Source organism: Marmota monax, unplaced genomic scaffold (genome assembly GCF_021218885.2).
Source record: "Marmota monax isolate L192 unplaced genomic scaffold, Marmota_monax_Labrador192_F-V1.1 WCK01_AAM20220418_F8-fsc00424, whole genome shotgun sequence".
Classification (NCBI taxonomy): Eukaryota; Metazoa; Chordata; class Mammalia; order Rodentia; family Sciuridae; genus Marmota; species Marmota monax.
In genome coordinates this window covers 377595-399938 of record NW_026695015.1, presented here as the reverse complement: position 1 = coordinate 399938, position 22344 = coordinate 377595, and the positions used below count along the sequence as shown (strand labels likewise).

The following is a 22344-nucleotide window of genomic DNA, read 5'->3' as shown; positions in this document are numbered from 1 at the left end:
TTTTGGCAAGTTTGAAAATACTGGGCTCCATTATAAAAGTTAAAAATGTCCTGGACCTGGAGTTGTTTACCCAGAGTACAAGCTGCTCTAAAGTTACAGAGCTCTGGTTGGAAGCAGTGGCTTGAAGGCCGCCTCCAAGTAACTGACGTCACAGTAGTCTCAGCTGCTGCAGTGACAGCGAGCTGAGCGGCTCTTTGACTTGTGAAAGTGATGAAGGATTCAAAGGGACTTTTCAGTACTGCTCTGCAGAATGGTTGGACTCAGGCTGCATGTCCTTTTCTTGTAAAGAATCAAGATTCCCCGAGCTAAGACTTTGCTCTTTAGACAACTAGCCCTCCACTCTGCTTCCTTCCATAACTAGATTGACCATGGCCCAGCTGCTGTAGGATTGCCCCCCAGGGCAAAAAGGTATGTTTCTTTCTGGCAAATTCGAAAGCAAGTGGTTAATTATGCAAAACACAGAAGGCTGCTGCTGACACATTTTAAGCTATGCATCTTTTTTAAGTGCAGTGTGATTTCAACATCTGCCTGTACTGGTGTCTATGTCTGGGTTGAAGAACAGTGGGCGGGGTGCATAACGGATTGTACTGACTCTGGGAAAGAGGCCTTTCAGCTGCTGTGGTGGATTCCCCAAGTCTGAACTGACAGTGCCATCCGCTTTCTGAGGCTGTGTTTCTCAAACACTGCTTCTCAGTTGTTCAAAAAGCACTTTGCCCACCATGGGATTTTCATTAGCTATACTTCTAAGGATGCAATTTTTGTTAGAATGAAAGTTTTTCAGTATTTGCTAATTAAAATTCACAACCCTTGAGATGACTGGTATTTGAAAGTTGCAATGAAAAATAAATAAATGTTTTATCCAAGACAATGGTGCACGTACTACAGGATGTGTTTCCGCAATCTGAGACTTTCCTAGTAGCTTAACCTATGTTAGGAGGAAATTTTACCACAATATCTTCTGTTTGAGATAATTTATTTTAGACATTTGTTTATCCACATCAGAAGTTTTTATCAAAGCTTCTAAGTTAAGAAAAGTAAAACTGCTGTGCCTATAACTTGGATGTTTTCTAGATGAGTAAATAATTGGAGAGAAAGTATGGAAGAAAATGGTAATTAAATGAGAAAGCAAAAATAATTTGTTTGGAATTGCATGTGATTGTCTTTGACCTTGTTGGAACATGAAGAATGTGCTGAAATAACAATAAATGGTAAAAAAAAAAATTTTTTTTGCCCTCTAACAAAATCAAATCAGGGTGGTCTCTAGATATATGCATTTACTAATGAATAGTGGGGAAAATGCAATCAATTAATTAGTTAAAATGATACAAATGATTGACAATAGCCTGGAGAGAGGGCTACAGAATTTTGGAGGCAAATGGTACTTTACTCTGATAGATATAAGCATAGGGATTCTTAACCCCTCAAAGTCAATCAGAAGCAAAACCTCTTCAGGCCAAATGACGTTTTTCTAGGAATTGTGAGATTGGCAGTACCAGCTGTGTATGACATTTTCATTTGTGTCCTTTTAAAACTGAAAAACCCTCAACTATATGAAAAGTAACAGGAAATAAAACAGAAAAAAAAAGCCTTCTCTTTGGAGAAAGAGAAAAATAGCAATGGAGTAACCGCTATCACTGTTCAGTTTATTTTGCTTACATCTACTTTTCAGTGGGCATGATGGAAGTTCAGATGGTAATGACCCTGTTATAGTTAAGAATAGAGGACTTCTCAGATGGAGAAGTGTTGTCATGACCCTACTTGAGGCTACTGTGGGGGATGCAAATCATCTTGTGAGACCCCTTTGCTGCTCTTTCTTTAATTGTGCTTACTGGTGGGGTTGAAAGGTTAGCCAAACCATTTGCCTCCCATCACCACTTTCGCAACCCACTCACAAGCCTTTACAATCCTGGCCTCCAGCCTGGGAGAGGGGAAGTAGGTTAAAAGAGATTATGTAATGCTAGCTTAGAGTTGTTAGGGGGAGAATGTGTGCATGACTAAGTAATGCAGCTCACTCTGTCCTTTTACAATTTGCTCCAATAAAATTTTATTCTGAATGAAATTCTGGAAGGAGTGAAATGAAATGGAGAGCAAAGAGTTATGGAAAAGGGGGTGCAGCACAGAAATCCTCCCTTCTCTCCCACAAAGATGCCAAGATCTGTGGGATGAAAAGAGCGACAACTGAAAACAAAGAGAACTTTTATATTTGCCTCAGTGGAAAGCACTAAAATTGAGTTTCTGAATCTGCTGAACCACTTTACCCCATAACTTCTTATCACAAAACATTCTATCCCTACCAAGTTACCCCTTTGGATCTTTAAAATATTTAATTTAAAATTATAATAAATGCAGTTTATATAGTTGTATTCAGTTTTTTACTAACAATGAAAATTTTTTTCTAAATATTGAACTTGACAAGTTTCTTTTTTTTAAAAAAAGAGAGAGAATTTTTTAATATTTATTTATTTTAGTTTTCAGTGGACACAACGTCTTTATTTTATTTTTATGTGATGCTGAGGATCGAACCCAGCGCCCCGTGCATGTCAGGCGAGCGCGTTACCACTTGAGCCACATCCCCAGCCCTTGACATGTTTCTTTATAAAAATACTTGAAAAATAGTGATGGTAAAGGAAAATCATGGAGAATCTTAGCATTCACACAAGCAAATTAGGTTTTTCTTCTGTCAATTTTATATTTAAATAAAGGTTAAAATAACCCCTTTAATTATAGACAAAGAAAGAGGGATAGATGGAGGAAAAGAGGGAAGACAAGAGGAGGGGAAAGGATAGCAGGGAGAAGCCAGGAAACAGTCATTTTGTTGTGTGTTCATTATGGTACAAAGTAGCATTTAAGCAATTTTATTAAGGAGTCTCTCTTCCTCACTTAATCCACAAAGTAATTCTATGGTCCCCCACTCTATGTTTAGAGGTGGAAACAATATATTCAGCTGTATGTTATTTATGTTTATAAGACTGAGTTGCTAGAAAGGCTAATTAAATCCTCCCACAAGAATTGGTACAGACCCTGATCTATAGAAATGTTCTTGCAAAGACTTCTTTTTGATCCATAACTGTTAGATTTCCTAGCACTAGATGTTGTTCTGGCTCTGGAAGGGGGAAGCTCTGTAGATTGGCCCCACTTCATGTTAAGTGATGAGTTTAGCCCTTTCCAGAAAAGCACAGGATTCAGACTGCAGCAGGACCATGACCTGGCCTCACATTACAGCCCTATCACCAGCAACAAGGCTGATTTAGAATATCTCAGGGTGATCTTCTGATATGTAAAAAAGAGAAGCCTGGTGCCTTTTTAACTCTAATTGGAAGTTATTCAAGAAAATATAGGACTGGAAAGAAAAATTAGAACTGTTTGCTGCAAAATTGTGGGAAAACTTTATGAAGATGATTTCTGAACATTTCCATGTTCAAGATAATTGGGATAAAGCTGAACTTCCATAGCAGCTTTTTTCCAGTTTTCTTATAATTAGGCTGTTTCTTTTTATAACTTCTTTGGTTAAATTTGCAACTCTCCCTTAGAATCTCAAATCATTCCATCATTCCTAAGCAGAACTAGTGGCAAGTAACTTCTGGTCAGCAAGACTGTTTCAGCTCAGAGTTAATTACATATAGTTTTAAAGCAGTCTGTTAGTCTCAAAATAAACACTGTCTGCATTTCCTGTGAACAGTTGCTAGATGAAACTAAAAGTCAACTAGGTAAGGGAGACCAGTGAATGTTAAGTTAATCTAAACAAACACAAATCTGTAAATTCTTTACTATCTTCATTTTATTAGATGTTCATTGACATTAAGGATAAATACTTGTTCCTACTGGCTTGTAAGTATGGAAGGTAGCAAAAGAAAGATGACATGATAGAGGGGATGAAAAATAAAGTTAGAGATAGAGTATGATTATGTGAATAAAATGAGACATGATGACATCTTTTTGGCTAAGCTTGAAATTATTTTCTTGACCAAATTAATCATGATATTGTGAGTGCCAAAGAAATAGGTAAAATTCACCAAGTGTCTATAGCAAATAGTTTGGGAAAAGAGTGAGAATATGTCTCCCGATATTATTAGTATTATTAGGGTGCTTTTGGAGGTAGAACTCTGCATATAGAAGTAACATTTTTTAATCCTCATAGTGTGTTGTGATATATTGATAGATTACAGTCCGGTGTGTGTGTGTGTGTGTGTGTGTGTGTGTATGCATATATATAAACACATATATATTTAAAACCATTTACTACTCAGATATGTATGTACAGAACAGTCTGACAGAAATAAAATTAGCCTTTGATGTTTAGCTGATATTTGGGACATGAAATGTGCATATATCTCCTATGAATATAAACTTGTGCCTGGTGCTTGGTTACATCGGCTTAATTCTGCAATGCCTGCATTCATTGAATATTGACTATTGACTATTGAGAACTTTGTCCATAATTAACATAAGTAGATATTGGTACATTATGGCATTTTGGTAATGGCTTGGTAAATTGAAGAATTACATTTCTGTAGGGGGATGGGTGCTGGGGATTGAACTCAGAGATTCCATGTGCTAAACACACATTCTACACTGAGCTACCCCTAGCCCTAAATCTCTTGTAGGCTTAATTATTTAATTATTTTAAACAGATTCATACATTTAAAACATACTTTTTTAGAGGGCTGGGGTGGTGGCTCAGAGGTAGAGCACTTGCCTAGCATGCATGAGGCACTGGGTTCAATCTTCAGCACCACATGAAAATAAAATAAAGATATTGTGTCCACTTATAACTAAAAAATAAATATAAAAAATGAGTTTAATAATAAGATTACTTTCAAGTGAAATCAAAACAATATTTTAAGGCAAAATAATTGAGGAAATTTAAAAAGTTTTTCACATTACCTTGCATTCCATATGTCAGTATTTATAACAGTTCTGTGAATGTCCCTCATTTTAATCCTAATAAACTAAATCTCAGATATTTTAGATGACTTATAACAAAGTTACATATCTGGTACTTTAAATTGTATCTTCAAACCCTAAATGTACATATCCTGAATGTTAAAAATTTAATTATTTCAGTTACTACTTTATGGACTAGAAGATTCTCTGAAAACTGAGCAAAAGGTTCCCTTCAGTTCTCTTTATTCAGTTTTCTAAACAGGTTATAATATATAGCTTATGAGATGAAATTTTGAATTAGTTTTAACATACATATCACAGGATAGTTTTGATGCTTTAAGATCATACTTGATGAGGTAAAATAGTGATATTTTTATGATTTAAGTTGCTTTCTTATTTATACTTCTGTCTCCCAAATCGGCAGCCAACTTTGAGGTCTCAGTTGGTACAGTGAGCACATTTGGCATGGCTTGATCTAAATACAGAAGAGACTATAGTTCAGCACTGGCTCAGGACTCTGAGTCACAAGTATATAACCAGGTTGCATCAGAACAGAGTCATTCTGTTGTAGCAGAATCTGCCACAGTTGTGTACATGTGATCATAGAGCTGAATTTCATACTTAAAATCTTAGATTTTCACAAAATACTCTATTTTTAGATTAGGTAGTTAATTAAGGACCTATTTATATCTTACATGTGCATTTAACCATCTTGTCCACTATAATTTTGCTGTGTGGTCCCCAAAAGGGAAAAAAAAATCTTTGGACAATAGTTATTACTTTATTGACTGTGTTCGTTTCCTCTTAAGCAAATTTTTATAACTTCTTCTTTTGAGTCCAATTTTCCTATAGTTTGTTTACATCAACGGGCCTTTGATCAAATGATAAAATGTGTTTCCAAAAAGCATATGAATTTGGAACTCACTCTTGTTGTTTATATTAGGCTTTATTTTAAAGGCAAGTGAGACTGCTTCAAATAAAACAACTCCAAGCTTCCAAGAAACAGTTAAGAGAAGGCGGAGACGAGCAGAAACACTTCTCCGTTGACACACGGTTGCCATGGACCAACATAAGCAGTGGGAGAACACAGAAACTAGCTGGCATAAGGAAAAGATGGAATTACTGGACCAGTTTGACAATGAAAGAAAGGAATGGGAAAGTCAATGGAAGATCATGCAGAAGAAGATAGAAGAGGTACAAGTTGATTTGTTTTGAATATACTGTAAACTTCAAGCTCAGGATCAAAATTCTGTTGAAGTTTGTTTTATATTTGAAACCATTTTTATTTTCCTTATTCCACCAAAGAGATTGCATGTCTCACTGGCATTTACTATACTAAAAATAGCATAAGCTTACCTAACGGCATCTTAGGGAATATGCTTATTTTATAGTCTTGCATGAAAAGTATGACCCTGAAAAGTCACTCAAAAATGTATTAATCTACCATATTCTGGCTAGAGAGGTTTAATGTCCAAATGTATTAATGTATTCTGCATGAGTTTTTAAATATCACAGCCTCAGAAGAAAATGCAAGAAATACATAATTGGTGAACATATATTAGCAAAATTATAATTGGGCATTAGTATATAGCCCAATTAGAATATCTTTCCTGGAATGATAAGTAATGTCTATTAAAGGAAATTACATATCAGATAACTTAGTATAGTAAAAAGGAGTGTCACATTTCAAACAGGAAATGGTAATGGACATGAGATTTTTTTCTGGTAAGATATGCTACATTTATTAGGAAAGGAGTTATGAAAAATGACATATCATATAATGACTCTAACACAGTCATTTTATTCTCATTAACAACCCCTAGACTGTTGGGCCTGGAATATTTCCTTCAAGCATGTGCACTGATGTAGATTCCTACTTGCTCTAACTGGAAATTAGTTATACTTATCTTGCTTTATTCTGATAAAATCCACAGTATTGACTTATATGATTTTATGCATCTTACCAAAACAGTTATTTTAAAAGATTCTTGGGCCTTTCTTTGCAAGCAAAGCGCCTTATATATGTATAGTGTTAAATTTTTCCTAATAACAACTAACAACTTATGAACAAAGTACAAACCATAAAAAAATTGGTATGCCAAAACAAAAATCGAACAAGAGAGAAGATTCTCACCAAATATCTGATTAAGAGATTAGAGGACAAATTTACTATCCCCCCCTTTATATTTTGGAAAATGTGTTCTGCAAGCTCCCTTATCTCCTGTCTCTTTCCAGAGACTGACTTTAGAGCAACAAAGAAATGCCTAAGTCAAACCGGAATCTAAAATGCTAATTCAGTCAGAAACTGTGTCACCTGCTCCCCAAGACTTGGGAGATCCAGTTGGTAACAGTATCAGACAACTCTAGCATCCAAGCAAAATAATTAAGGGATGCAATCAATTTTTTTAAGCCATGTTGTTAAAACAGTTTGTTGTCTGGTCAAATTTGTTATTTTTCAATAATTATCCTAACAACTCTACAGATTCCATATATAGTTAACATTAGCCCTATCTACCAGCAGGCATTAAACATACTATAAACAGACTTGTAGCTATCAGAGATACTCTCCTTTTTTGCAACAGGAAGAGAGAAGGGCTCTAACATTTTTCCCTTAGAGTAGCTACATGCTATATATGTCTGGCTATCTGTGATATATAGCTACATAGTTGGGAATATGTTTAGATAACGTGCTCACCAAGAATGCCCATGGATACTTTTCAATACCTGAAACTAACACTGTGCTTCCCTTATTTTACACACACACACACACACACCTTCTTACAGGCTACAAAACTGGGGTAAAAAGATTAAGAAAAACAGGAGGAGCTCAATGTGATGGCATGTGCCTGTAATCCCAGTGGCTAGAGGTGGAGGCAGGAGGATTCCAAGTTCAAAGTTAGCCTCAGTAAATTAGCGAGGTCCTGAGCAAGTTATCAAGATCCCATATCAAAATGAAAATTTAAAAAGGGGGGTGGGGGCTGGAAATGTGGTTCGGTGGCTAAGCACCCTGGGCTCAATCTCTGGTACAAAAAGAAAAATAGGAGGAAAGTATTTTAGTGTTTTTACCTATCACAAAGAATCAAGGCAATTTTTTCAAACTAAAATTTAGAAATCAGGACTTGGAAATATTGCAGCATGTCACAAGCATAATCAACAGTATTTGTTTAATATATATCACCAAATCTGTATAGAAAATCAGATGCAGGACTGCCTAGCATGTGTGAGATACTGGGTTTGATTATTAGCACCACTATAAATGAACAAATAAAGTTCTGTCCATCTACAACTACAAATTTTTTTTTATAAATCAGATGAAAATTTTTGAATCATGCTAGAGAATTGTAAACTCGAAGGCATATACTTATAACTTCAGAGATTTCAAGTGATTTATCACCTAATGAAAGCATCCAGCATTGGGCATTAAGATGCTTCCCCAAGGGCAGAGAAGGGGCTTATTTCTCCCCAGCAAGAATTGAAATTGAGTTTCTCAGCAATCCTGGCTATTATGAGCCAACCCAGATACAACTCAATTTAATAAATAAGATGTTTGTTGCACATCAGTACTGTGGAGTGAATTCATACAGGTTCTATATGTGCACAACTCTTCAGCTAATCTCCCATCAGTTAGTAGAAGCTTAACAGATCCTACTTTCCTTTGGGGATATTTCTTCTTAATGACCAGAAAATTCTATAATGTTCATTTTTGTTGATCTTGGAAATATCGGACAAAGGTTGCTGCTCAGAATCATGGCCCATTTTGGCAAATAAAGAAAGCTGTTCAAGTTCTCTGAAAAAAAAAAAAAAAGATGCTGATGAATCTCTGTTCCGCTACTATTGATACTATCCATAATCATTGCATTTGCTGTTGGAAAGCCAAAATGATCATGCCTGAATCATTTGAAGTTTGGAGTAATACAGATAGAAATTCTGTATTGTTTAGATATTATTTTTTTTAACTTTTTGTTTCTTCACATTGCAATCTTTATGGCTTGTTTCCTTTGGTGGAATGATCAGAAAGCTATTTGACAAGTGCTGAGTGCTAGATCAGATAAAGTCACTTATACAAAGCAAATGGTTTTCCATTAATTACAGCATATTATTTGTTATTCTTTACTAGCTAAGGACCCAAAAGAATTTATAATGTCTCAAAATTACACATATGGTCAAGTATACAAAAACAAAAATAAATAAGATGAAGACAGAAGGAAGTGAAATGCAGAAATAAATCTGTCTTTCTAGCAAATAACGCAAATACTAGCTGTTGCATATTCCTCAACATCCAAGAGACCAAAAACTAACCTATTTCCTAGGAATAGAACTTCTCCCCCTTGTTATGAAACTATAGGAATATTGTTTTCACTCATGACTTCTCAAAAGGAGGGTAACATCACCAACAGCCTCCTTAGATTTAACATGGTTTCTTTGTATCCATTTTTTTAGTGAACTTTTCTCATTGTGACTAAAACACATGACCAGAACAACTTAGAGAAGGGACATTTATTTAGGGATCATAGGTTCAGAGGTCTCAGTCCATATGCGGCCGACTCCATTGCTCTGGGCCCAGGGTGAGGTGGCACATCATGATGGAAGGACCCAGTAGAGGAAAGCTGCTCAGCTTATAGTGGGGTCAGAAACCAGGGCACCAGGGTCATAGGGAAAATGATCCTTTCAGGACAGGTCCCCAGTGACACACCTAACCTAGCCACACCCTACCTTCCTACAGTTACCAGTCAGTCTATTCAAACTAGGATGGACCGATGAGGTTATAACTCTCACAATCACTTTACCTCTAAACATTCCTGCATTAACTCAGGAGCTTTTGGGGGACACATCATATGTAAACCATAACAACCCTCATGGTGAACGCAGATCATAATGCCATCAGCAGCTCAGGTTATTTTTATAGATACCAAAACAATTGAGTCACAGCTCTATTTGGTGATACGCTGCTTTATACAATGAGTGCTTTTAAATTTATAATCATTAGGGAAATAAATGTACCATATATCTTTCAGGGATCAACTCTGTGTAGTGCTTTTCTCAACTGAGTGTTGGGCAAATATTGAGCAGCAATGTAACTGTTGTTGAAGTCCTTGAATAATACATGTAATGCAGATATTGATGATGGCTGCAAAATGGAGTCATTTGCTTTAGTATTTTTCTGACAGTCTCTTTGGATATTTGAATAGATTTCCCAAGAGTCAAGCCTAAAGAAAAGCCTACTTCCTTCCCCTTTTAGGAGTGAGCTGAGCGTCTGCAGACTTAACAAAGATCTCAAGAAGTAATTTGGGACTTGCATTAACACAAATAGATGATCAAAGCCTTTGAGCTTTATTGTTTCACATGGGTCATTATCACACTTTTTAAAATCTTAATGAGAAATTTCTTTTAAAATGTGTATAGTCTTGGCATTAAAAACATCAGTAATATCTAGCCGTTACCAATGTAGTTAATAAAAAGAAGTATTTTTTGATTGACAAGTGCCTACTTAGGGAACAGAGTGAGTTGATTTACTATATAATTGTCAGCTATTTAGACAGTTAAATGTCAGTGTGTAAATATGGTCATATGTTTAAAATAAATGACTTTAATGATAGTTAAACTCTTGCTTCTCTGAAAACAATTAGAAAGCATGGTCAGTAGTTGATTCAGGTAATTCCTTTTGTGACAATGCTTCTGCATCTATGTATAGAGTCAGATTTACTTCTCAATGACAATTTCTGATTAGAAAGAAAAAATAGCATCCATGCATTGCCTTACTTAGAGTAGTTTTTATGGTTCATCAAAGTTGTTCCAGCTAATCCACATTTTAGAGGCACCATTTGGAGGAGTAGGCATGAACATCCAGGGTAGTATATAGTAAGTAATATGGCAAAGAAAGTTCAAAATGTTTTCTTGTTATCAAGAATATTGACAAATGAGTTAAGAGGAAAAAAGTTTCCGTTTTGATTTCTTACAGCTTTGCCAAGAAGTAAAGCTTCGGAGGAAAATCAACATGAGCGAACGCTCTAAGGTCATTGGTCTCGATCATGAGAAAGCCATTCAAGAAATGTTGGAATCTTCTTCAAACAACCCCAATGCAGGACAATGTGAATTTACAGGGATGAATCATAGGGATGGTCTGGAGAAAGAAAATAAATCAGGGCAGTGCTTACCCTGTGGAGGAAATCAGTTGTGTAAGGAACAAAAAGCAACAAAAAAAGCAAAAGTAGGGTTTATGGATCCTGCCACCACAGACAACCAAAAGGAATTCCAGGCCTGGCCAGGCCCGAGGACTTCTGAAGAAGAGATTAAGAGCGGTTCTGGAGCCCTCAGCACTGTAAGTAAGATGTGATTCACTGTGAGCTGTTTCTAAAGAAATATTTACATTTCAAAGTGCTAACCTGCTGTTGCTTTTATGTGCAAAGGCTCTTGAAGAACTTGCCAAAGTTAGTGAAGAATTATGCAGCTTTCAAGAGGAAATTCGAAAGCGGTCTAGCCACAGAAGGTAGGCTTGTACACCTATTTATGCTGCATGATCACAAACAGTATTGTTTTTAGTTAATGAACTCAAACTGCCTCCTCCTTACATTCTATTAGTGAGAAGTTATGAGCTATTAAAATTTTATTGTTGAATGGAAAATAGATACTTCAGTTTTATATTTTCCTGTTCACTAATTCTAAAAAGGAATCTTCCAATGCTCTTTGTAATTTGATTATTAGGAATACTTTACTTTCTTGGTGTCTTAGGGTATACCTTCCACAATAAATTAACAAGTATCCTTTAATTTCATTTTTTAAAAGGAAAAGAATGTTTTATTTACACAGCGGTGCTTGCACAGATATCACAGCTTGAAGAAAAATTCTTATTATAATAATCAACACCTGGGGCTGGGGATGTGGCTCAAGTGGTAGCGCGCTTGCCTCGCATGCGTGCGGCCCTGGTTCGATTCTCAGCACCACATACAAAGAAAGATGTTGTGTCTGCCGAAAACTGAAAAATAAATATATTCTCTCTCTCTCTCTCTCTCTCTCTCTCTCTCTCTCTCTCTCTCTCTCTCTCTCTCTCAAAGTAAAAATAATAATAATAATAATCAACACCTATTAATTATACAGACTGATGGCATTCGCTGTCATATTTCCACACATGCATACATTGTGCCTTGGTCATGTCCATCAAACTGATTTCTATTCTCACCCTTCTCCCCTCCCTCAACCTACCCCTCTTTGCATACCCTTCCTAGTCCCTAGAACTTTTGTATTTCAGGTCATCTTTTTGTTTGTTTGTTTCTACATATGAGAGAGAAGATGTGATACTTGTCTTTCTGTGTCTGGCTTATTTTGTTTAACATGATATCCATGCAACATTTTGCTGCAAATGACAGAATTTCATTCTTTATAGCTGAATAATATTCCATTATGTATATATACTATATCTAATATAGTTTTTTCTCCATTTTGAGTATTTGGCCCATGCAAGAGTATACAACTAGGATAATCCAGTTTTATACATCTTGAAATTGTGTCAGAGTTAATAACAATGTGGTGTGGTTATTCTATATGATGTTCAACTGAGATATTTTATGCCCTAGAGTCACTTATTTCTCTAAGTAAGATTTACATAATAGAGGAACACATAGTTTTTAGAATAACACATTGTAAATATTTCTATACACATGCCACAAAAATGCTATTTCACTTCAGAAATGGTGTATAATTTCAAGAGTATGTTTTAGCCAAATTCTAAAATTAATTTGGAATTCTTTGCATGGTAAACAAAGATGAATTATTTGAAGAACAATATGCTTCTTAGAAAGCTGCAACAGTATGCTCCCTTATTTTTCTTTAGCACTTGGGAAGTTCAGAGAGAATTTTTGTGCTGATTTGAAACAGATTTTCTTAGCCAAGTGTATTTCATACATAATATGCTCTGTTGGCCTGTTTAGTCTTTCCTACCATTTTTAGTGGGTGTTTGTCTGTAATTTATAGTATGCTATTTTGTAATCTTTTATAAGTTGCATAGATATAAATATTGAAAATGCATGAAGTGATTTCTATTTGTGAATCCACATTGTTGCTAGAGTAGTTAACTTTTTACTTAAATAACTCCAAAAAGATTTTTGTGCCAGTTTTTTTTTTATAAGCCACACCTCAAATAAAGCTCTTATTATCACCCCATGGCCTTGGAAAAAAGTTCAGTTATCTTTAATATGAAATTCAAAGACATTACAACTTGTCCTGACCTAATGTTTTTCTCTCTAGTTTTTCATTGTCCTCCCCACTTTGCTTTAAATCCTTGCACACTACTATGCCAATTATCCCTTGAATAGCCACACTCTTTTTATTATATTTCCCTTTGTTTATATGCCCTTTACTGGGCTTTTTAAAACTTTTTAAAAATCGTGCTTTTCTTTCAAGCCCAAGTGAGACCTTCCATTTGGAATGATTCATGTATCCTTGTGCTTTTATTCAGACTTTTATTCTTACTACTTAAAATATTATTTCAAAATCAAGGGTAGAAGCTTGAGGTCACATTACATAATAAATAACAATTCCATAGGCAAAGAGAAAGTAAGGAAATAGCATGAGAAAAGCTATAGAAATGGAACTATCAGTAGCAAAAACTCAAGAGAGTTTAGTTTGAGTCTAGTATGAAGTTGCAGGTAATATAGATAATGGAAGAGACAAGGTTGAAAAGATAGCCTGAGACATAGTGTATAGAGTTGTAAGTGGCATAGATATAAATGATTAAAATGTATGAATATGATTAAGAGCCTTGAATGTAACATTGAGAAGTGGACTTTATTCTTCAATAAAGTGGACTTGAAGTTTTAATTAGGGGATTTATATAAATATTATGCTTGAGGAAATTTTGATTCCATTTCCTGATGCAGAAATCCATTGCATAAACCATATTTTCTTTTAAGAGCTAGTCTTAAATAATGTTATCACTAATATACCTTGTTTTGTAATTATTCAGGATGAAGTCAGACTCTTTCCTCCAAGAAATGCCAAATGTAGTCAGTGTACCTCATGGGGATCACTTGATCAAAAATGGCCCATGCATTCTTCCAATCAGTTTAGAAAAAGAAAAACAGAAAAATAGAAAGAATCTGAGCTGTACCAATATGCTTCCAAGCAATTCTGTGAAAAAATGTGGAATTGATACAATTGATTTGGAAAGGAATCAAACCCCACCAATTCCTCCTCCAAGAAGCACCTCTCGAAATTTTCCCAGCTCATATTCTGAACAAGCCCAAGAAAGATTGAAGGAAAGTTCAGACTACAACAGCTGGGTGGCCCAGGAGGGTCAAGGTGAAAAGAGCTGCAATCTTCATTCCATTTTGAGGCTGCAAGAGATGCCTATATCATATCCAGATGAAGGAAAGACTATGAAAGATGGTATGATGTTTTCTTCTTTGACACCAGGAGTCAAAATAGATAGCAAGACTTCAGATAATGAAGATGGGTTTGGCATGTGGTCAGGTGACATTGAGATAGGTGTGAAAAAGAGCCCCTCTTCTTTGTGGTTTCAGAAAACCTGCTCTACCCTCAATATGCCAAAATTTGAAAAGGAGATCCCAGATCACCCTGCTAAATCTCATTCTGATCTTTACGTAGGTAATGGCCGTAGTTCCTCGATGACACAGAGCAGTGGTCCACCTAGAAGTTTCAGTTGTGGCTTTGAAAGGACTGCAAGGAATGAAAAGTTAGCAGCAAAGACTGATGAATTTAACAGAACTGTATTTAGAACAGATAGACATTGTCATGCAATACAGCAAAATCAAAGCTACTCAAAATTATCTGGGGATCTTAAGCCCTGTGATAACTTAACAACTCCTGTTGGTAGCATATCAGATATATCAGGTAGTGAGAGTGTGACTGGTATTCTGAAAGCCAGTGCCCACATGCCTGTGCCTATGGAAAAGATGTCTGATAATCCTACCAAGAAATCCACAGCAGGTCTGGTCAGACAAATGCAGGAACACATAAATCCTAGCAGTTATCCGAACATGCTCCACGAGCATGACTGGAGACCAAGCAATTTGTCTGGCCGACCGAGGTCAGCTGACCCCAGATCAAATTATGGTGTTGTGGAAAAGCTGCTGAAAACGTATGAGACATCAACAGGATCTTCACTGCAAAATTCTAAGTGTTTCCGGGATAATGGGACCAAATGTAATTCTGATGTCAGTGGTGGTGCTACATCAAGTCAGCATTTAGAAATGCTTCAAATGGAACAAGAATTGCAGAGAAAGACATCTTTGTGTGGGGGACAGCAAGTGAAGCAAGGAATAGATTGGAAAAAGATAACAGAGGTAAGAAAGCAAATTACACATTTTGGTAAAACAGCATCCACATTTAGCAGTTATAGTCTTATAGCAGACTATAAGTTCAGTTCATTTGCCCATTCATATAAATTGAATGTAGACACATGTTTGGCATCTTCTTGACTTCTTGACTCTTTGTGAATAAATGTAACTCAGCATAAATTTAAGATGTGGTTTTTAAACCAGGGAATAGCACATTATATCTTTTTTTAAAAAAATACCAATATAATGAGTGGATTTAAGAACATCAGGAATATCAAATATTTGTTGTTCGTCTCTTGAAAATTTTTGCAGAATGTACATTTTTGATTTATAGAATTTTGAGGTTTACTTTAAGTATGTGGAAAATATCTTTGAATAATTTTAACTTTTCAGTTATTAACTATGATTGATTCAGTCATTCTCAGCATTTGATTTGTGTTCTTATAGGATTTATCATATGAATGTGAGTCTGCACAAGACATCACTTAAAACAGTGCCTTGAAAAGTTCTTTTATCTGTGGAACTAAAAGTCAGTGTATGGAACTAGTTCTAAAAAGACATCAATTGCCTCATGATTCATCAGTGTGAGGAGACCTACAAGATTATCAAGTACCATAGTTCATATTAAAATTGGAATTTTGATTAAAATACTCCATGCCACAAATATTAGACAAATGCCTTCTTCAGTTTTCAGTACTTTTCTTTGGTTGTAAGTTTGCTATTACATTAATCCCATAGTAGAAATCCATAATGTTATTGGTTGTGTAACGAGATAAATGCCTTCATTTGTGTCACAGGAATCCATGGCAGTGAAAGTCTCAAATGGAAAAGGATTTTCCCGACCTGCCAGACCAGCAAATCGCCGTCTCCCATCCCGATGGGCATCCAGATCTCCATCAGCACCACCTGCCTTGCGAAGAACTGCGCAGAGCTATACCATTTCTCTGAGATCTGAGGCACCGATGGTCTAAGTCTCTAGTCTGGATTGCTAGATTACAAAACTTCTAGTCCCAATTGCCAAACTGAACATTCTGAGTGTTTACAGCCAATCCTGTTCTCTTCTGTATCATTCAAGATCACTGGGACAAACAATTTCAATCTTAACTTTCCATCAGTCTTCAGTGTTTTTAATCTATGGAATAATTATCTCCTCATATTTTGATTTCTTAGGTCAGAATTTTTTAATGCCATCTTCATTAATTTTCCAATATGGTTAAGTTGAAACAATGTACAATATTGTATATTCTAACTTTCTTGCAAGTGCAGAAAGCAAGGTTATGTGCATGGCCCTGTGTTTGTAGGTGCATGTGTCGTAATAGGAAGCATTCTAGTATGTATTTAGGTAAGAAAAACGTATGTGCTCGTGTTGACTTTGAAATTATAACATGTATACCTATGTATTCTTCGTGTTTATTTAAAAGTTTTGAAAATATACAGTACTATTTTGTATACCTTTTAATAGGTATCGCCTAAGGATTTGAGGTTCATACATTAATCAACCACTCCTTTGGCCCACAACTACATTGAAAAATAAGAATTATACACATATCTAGCATTGGTAGTTTTCTAAATACAGCTCATAAATGGCTTCTTAACCCATATTAGGATAAATTAATAGTATTAACTTTCTTGATTATTATTTTAAATAAAAATGTCACACATTTAACAGATAAGCCTTCTAAAGCAAACATAAAATGCTCATAAATGCTTTTATACATTGCTTGGTAGTCTTGTATGGCTTTAACTGTATACTTGATTCTCAGAGCCAGTGTAATAAGACTGCCTCATGAATGACAGGACTAAATAATGAATTTATTTTGTCAACCTCAGTAATATTCCTTAAATGGGATGCAAAAAGAAATTAAATCATGTTGAATTTTACCTTTTCTTGAAATTGAAGTAAGCTTTTAGTTCAGCTGCCTTATTTGGGTTCATACACATTTAGAGGTAAGTTTTTTTTCCCTAATCTTTTCCCTAAAACTAATAGATAAAAGACTAATTCACTTTTTTTTAAAAAAAAAAAAAAGTAAGATCAGGAATAATTTCATTGAGAGCTGAATTGTAATATATTTCTTAGAATGTACTACCAAAAAAAAAAAAAGAAAAGCCTTAAACCAAACTTTGGCCTCCATAGGAGTAAAAGGAACAGAAATGTGTATTTTGGCTACAATTTCCATACAGTGAACACATAAAATCTGTGTTGAGAACTCACAGAAATAGGTATATTGAAGTGCTTGGAATTCTACATGGAAGATTTTAGAAGCGGTTTTTGTTATTAGTTAGATACTAATTTTATTTAAGCTTTTTGTTGCCAAAAAATGTTAAGATAGTCTTATGACCAATGTATTCAGAGTCTTATTCTTATGGTATTCTAACCATTTAGAGGAATTTACTTTATTATACCATGCCCTGAGGTAAAGTAAATAATTTGTAAGTCACAATTGCCTTAAAAGGCTCAAGACTGTACCATGGTGATGGCTAGATTCATGTGTTATAAGAATAGCTGAATTAAACTTCTAGAATGTGAGCTGGATCCTATGGTAAGTAAGGGCTACAGATTCATTCTCCTAATTCTTGTTTCCTTCAGAAAATATCTTTCCCCACAGGAAATATATAAAAGAAAATGAACCTATATACCAAGTGATATCACTTTAATTATATGCTTTTCCACAAGAGGGGAGGAAAACACTGGGAAATTGCTACCTTGGGCCATGAAATGTTGCTGTTGACAGTGGTGCCCAAGTACTGTGTACATATCTGTTCCTCTCCATCCCTATACCCCAGACAGTCTGGCATGATCTGTGGTCCTACCTTTACCTGCAAATCAGAATAGTGAAGATCTCTTTTAAAAATGAAATCCCTGATCTCTGCCCCCACCCCCATTATTAAAGTGAAATTTCTAGGAGTGGAGAGTGGGAGTCTTTAATAAAACAAAGCAATGCAAAATATTTGATAACCAGGCAGATTTGGAAGCAGTAACTTTTGATGATAACTGAATGGATGTCATCATTGGGTAGTCACCTTGGGTAGTCACTTTTCTTCCCTGGAACTTAACTTTGCTATCTGTAAGTTAAAAGTTATATTGCCAGTCTTCACAATTTTAAGCCTCTTTTTCTATTATCATTTGAATGAACCAGTGGGACCATTTTAATGTCTTTTTAGGTTGACTAAAATCACAGAATATTAGGGCTAAAAAAATAACTAGCATCTAGTCCAATGCCAGAAATTGTAAAACTGAAGAAACTAAAACATTGAGTACTCTTTTGTTTTCTTTTAAAATATTTTATAGTTTTTTATGGAAAAGTCTGTCAGGAAATGAAAATCATCCTTGAAAAATATTTTTTGATGTATTGTGATTTTTAACTGGTGATTTTTCTACTTTGGGTGGGCATTTTCTTCCCCAAAACATATCCTTCATTATGTCATCATTGCTGGATTTAAAGAAATTATAAACTTTCACAAAAATATTTGATCAGGAACATATTTATAGATGTTTTCCTAATAGACTTTTGAGAGGAAAATCTTATGTCACAGGCGATTACTGATGTTACTAGCTAATCTCAGAAAGGAATTAGAATAATGCAGAAAAGGGTGCTTGAGTGTGTGTGTGTGTGTGTGTGTGTGTGTGTGTTTTATGTGTGTTGAGTAAAGCTTGTGTTTATGTGGTATGTGTGTTTGTGTGAATTTCTGTGTATGTGTATGGTACGTTCATATTCCAGCCACTCATCTAACTTTTTTGTATTACTTTAGGTCCCAAAGCCAAATATAAGAATATAATAATGCTTTGTGTAATTCACTATTTCAAAATTTATCCATAACTTTATTTGTTTTTATATGAAAACAGTGAACATGATATTTCATTTTGCTAATATTGCCCTAAAAGAGGATATACTTTTACTTAGGTGATTTAACTAGGCTGCAAATCATCCTGAGAAAATATCTGTACCTAATAAAGGGTACCTACCTTCCCAAAAATGATTCTTAAAATTATTTTTAAGCACATTTGCTGATAAACAATCACTTGCTGTTGAAATTTCCTCCAGCCACTGGAAGCTATGAAACAAGTTTGGAAACAGCCACTGTGGCATTTATATACACTGAGAATATTTGTATGTTCTTTCTTTTCTATAATGAACTTGTAAATCTAAAAGTCTTATAAAATCTAAACTCAAACGTATACACAGTTCAATCTAGCTTCTCCTAGAATATTGCTAGATAGTAGAATTTAAGCCAATCTGCCTGACTTCCTGCTGCCAGCCCCATACAATTCCTCCTACACTGACATTACCCTGTGCCCTCTTAGCTGCTAATTAAGTTCGGTAAACATTTTCTTTGAAATGAATATTCATTTACATGATGAAATAAGTTAAATTATTTTTCACCAAATTCAAATTTCTAGCATAGCACCATTTTGCTTCAAAAAATATACTCCTTCTAAAAAGCGAACATTACATTGTCAAAAAAAATCAAAAAGAAAATGGGTGGTCCTTCAGGCAAGTGCCAATGATGACTGCTACTCTATTGTTTTTACTCCACGAAGTTTTCTTATCACAGGAAACAATCTTTGTCTCAGTGGAAATAAAATCACAAGACTTAAAATCAGATTCATATGCCAATGGTCCTTATGAATCCTAGAGGTTAGATTGACAAATATTGAGGGGAAAAAATTCCTATGCAGCTATGGAGAAGTCTAGCAATTAGGGAAGAGTCCAGATTTAGAAGTCACTCAGAACAATCTCTTGAGAGGTGAGAAACCTGAGACTTGAGAATTCTGTGTGACTGCCAGGCTTACAGGGATGAAATCTGAATCTTTGCTTGAATGTTTGTGTCCTCTTTCTGTGTACAAATGTTCTATATGCAGCTCTGACTTAAAGTTTGCAAAGCACATCTGTATTCATGATTTGCTTGCTACTTAGAGCAAACTTACAGGAAGGCTTTATGATTTCTAATTACAAAAGAAAAAATTAAATCATCAAGATAATAATTAGAATAAATAATGTGTCATGATGATGGTTTCAAAAACAGGTGGCTCTTCAGACTCCTGGCTTAAGCTCTTCTCCAAAAAAGGACAAGAAAAAGAAAAGAGGGAACAGTATTTTGTTTTGTTATGGTTTATGCATGATTATTTTCCTCTCATTGAGCATTTCTCTTGATTCTGCCTTTCAATGTTATTCAAAAATCATTACTCTTAATTTATATGGTTTTAACAAATTCAAGAAGTTGTGAACAAGGCTCGCTTTGGAAAAACATTTTCTACTTTTGATGGCTATGCTGTTTTTGTATCAATTTTGTATGTAGGACATGATGTTTAAGGTAAAACCAATAATTAGCTAAGCAATCTTTAACTAGCATCAACTGAATCCTGACCTTCTCAGTCTTCAAAAGAATCACAGAAAAGTTTCAACGCTGTATAACGTATATGTACTCAAGAATAAATGAGAGCATTTCACTTTAAGCAATGTCTTAGTCCATTTGTGCTAATTAACAAATTACCTGAAAACTGGACAATTTATAGAGAACAGAACTATACTTTTTACAGTTCTGGAGGCTGGGAAGTTCAAGATCAAGGTGCTAACAGGTTTGGTATCTAGTGAGAGTTGTTCTTTATATCCAAGATGGTGCCTTATTGCTGTGCCCTTACATGATGGAAGGGGCAAGTGCTATGTTTTTACATGGCAAAGAAGACTAGCAATTCATAAGGGAGGAGCTTTCATGATCTTATCACTTCCTAAAGGCCACCTCTTCCTACTATTGAATTGGACATTAAATTCCAACATGACTTTTGGAGAGATACATTCAAACCATAGCAATTATTTCCAATTTAAATGACTTATATTTAATTGTGCTCCACCACCAGTTTCTTTTTAAATTTATTTTCTAATTAAACTATTTTCTCATGCCAATGTTATAAGAATTATTAAACAAATTTAATCCAGCCAATTGGAATCTGCAGATTTATTTTTCCTACCTAGTGCTGATCAATTTCAAAATAGTACCAAATTATCTAGCCTGAATCATAATATTTTTGTTTTAATTATTGCTCAAAATTTTGTTTAAGATTGAAGGGTTGTCTAATTTGGCATCTGAAATGAAATAGCATATTTGTAATGAAAGCCAAAGAAGCATCCACAGTATTTTTAGACGGAAGTTATGGGTAGGTGTGCAATAATCTGTTAGTCTCTACCTGTTAACATTTAGGAGACAAATCATTAGAAATGAAGATTTCCTTAGGAGATCACTGGCCAATGGAGGAGCTGAGACCTGGTATGTTATCTTATCTAAAAGAAGTTGGCAAAGTAGCCCAGGAAGCTGGAGCAAAAGGAATTTATGAGGTATCATTCTCAGTAAAAGTAAGCACTAAGCTTCCCTGACATAAACAGGGCCTGGGAAAGGCACCACATCAAGGACTCCCAAGTGGACAGTGTTCAGGAGTCAAGCGGTCATCCTTAAGGAGATTTCTTCTTAAAGCAGCTCTGGACACTGACTCTAGGGACTTGAGTAGAAATGAAGTGTCCTGGAAAGGAAATCGGCAAAAAGAAAAGCTGAGATCATAAACTTGCCTCTAGACAGTGAGGACCCATTTGTAGGCAACTAGAAGAGAAGCCACCACTAAGCTGAAGCATTAGGTGGTCAGTGCAGCTTAAGCTCTCCTCTGGGACATTTTCAGGAGCTAGAACTAACAGAAGGTCATCAGAGGACCAACCTCACTATGAGGGGCTTAAAAAGATGAGAAGGTGATGAGGTGGGGACTGCTCCCCTCCTTTCTCTCTGTGCTGCTTCTTTTTTTTTTTTTTTTTGACACTGTCCCCAAAACCTAAAATTTGGCCTGATAGTATGATAAATATAATAAATTGCCCATTACTTCATGTGCCAGATAAGGGCAAAATTAGATACCTTGGAAATCAAATTGTCTCCAATTAAAATTAAAAATAGGCACATAATTAAAAAGCAATACTATCTTTAGAACTTAAAAAGTTACACAAAATTATGCGTACACACACATATATATGCAAAGAGAGAGTAAGTGATCATAAAGAATACCCTATTGCTTCTGTGCAAATATATTTTCCAGAAAAAGAAATGAAATGATTGTAAGAAGGTGACTGGAGATGTGGCTTACTGATAGAGCACTTGCCCAGCATGTGTGAGGTCCTGGATTCAGTCTGCA

General features: G+C 35.3%; 1 protein-coding gene across 3 annotated transcripts in view; it reads left to right on the top strand.

The window, feature by feature from the left end:
• Kiaa0408 (KIAA0408 ortholog) overlaps positions 1–20631 on the top strand; it is a 32282-nt gene extending 11651 nt beyond the window's left edge. The window contains exons 1-6 of one of the 3 annotated variants that reach the window (XM_046427594.2): positions 88–408; positions 5828–6078; positions 10844–11203; positions 11292–11371; positions 13844–15182; positions 15974–20631. In XM_046427594.2, coding sequence (XP_046283550.1) covers positions 5944–6078; positions 10844–11203; positions 11292–11371; positions 13844–15182; positions 15974–16147 — 2088 coding nt within the window. In that variant the 5' untranslated portion in view covers positions 88–408; positions 5828–5943 and the 3' untranslated portion in view covers positions 16148–20631. Of the gene's footprint in view, positions 1–87; positions 409–5827; positions 6079–10843; positions 11204–11291; positions 11372–13843; positions 15183–15973 lie in introns of those variants that run through there. The other 2 variants (XM_058573690.1, XM_046427593.2) reach the window with 2 other exon arrangements.
• The last annotated feature ends 1713 nt before the right edge of the window (positions 20632–22344 follow it).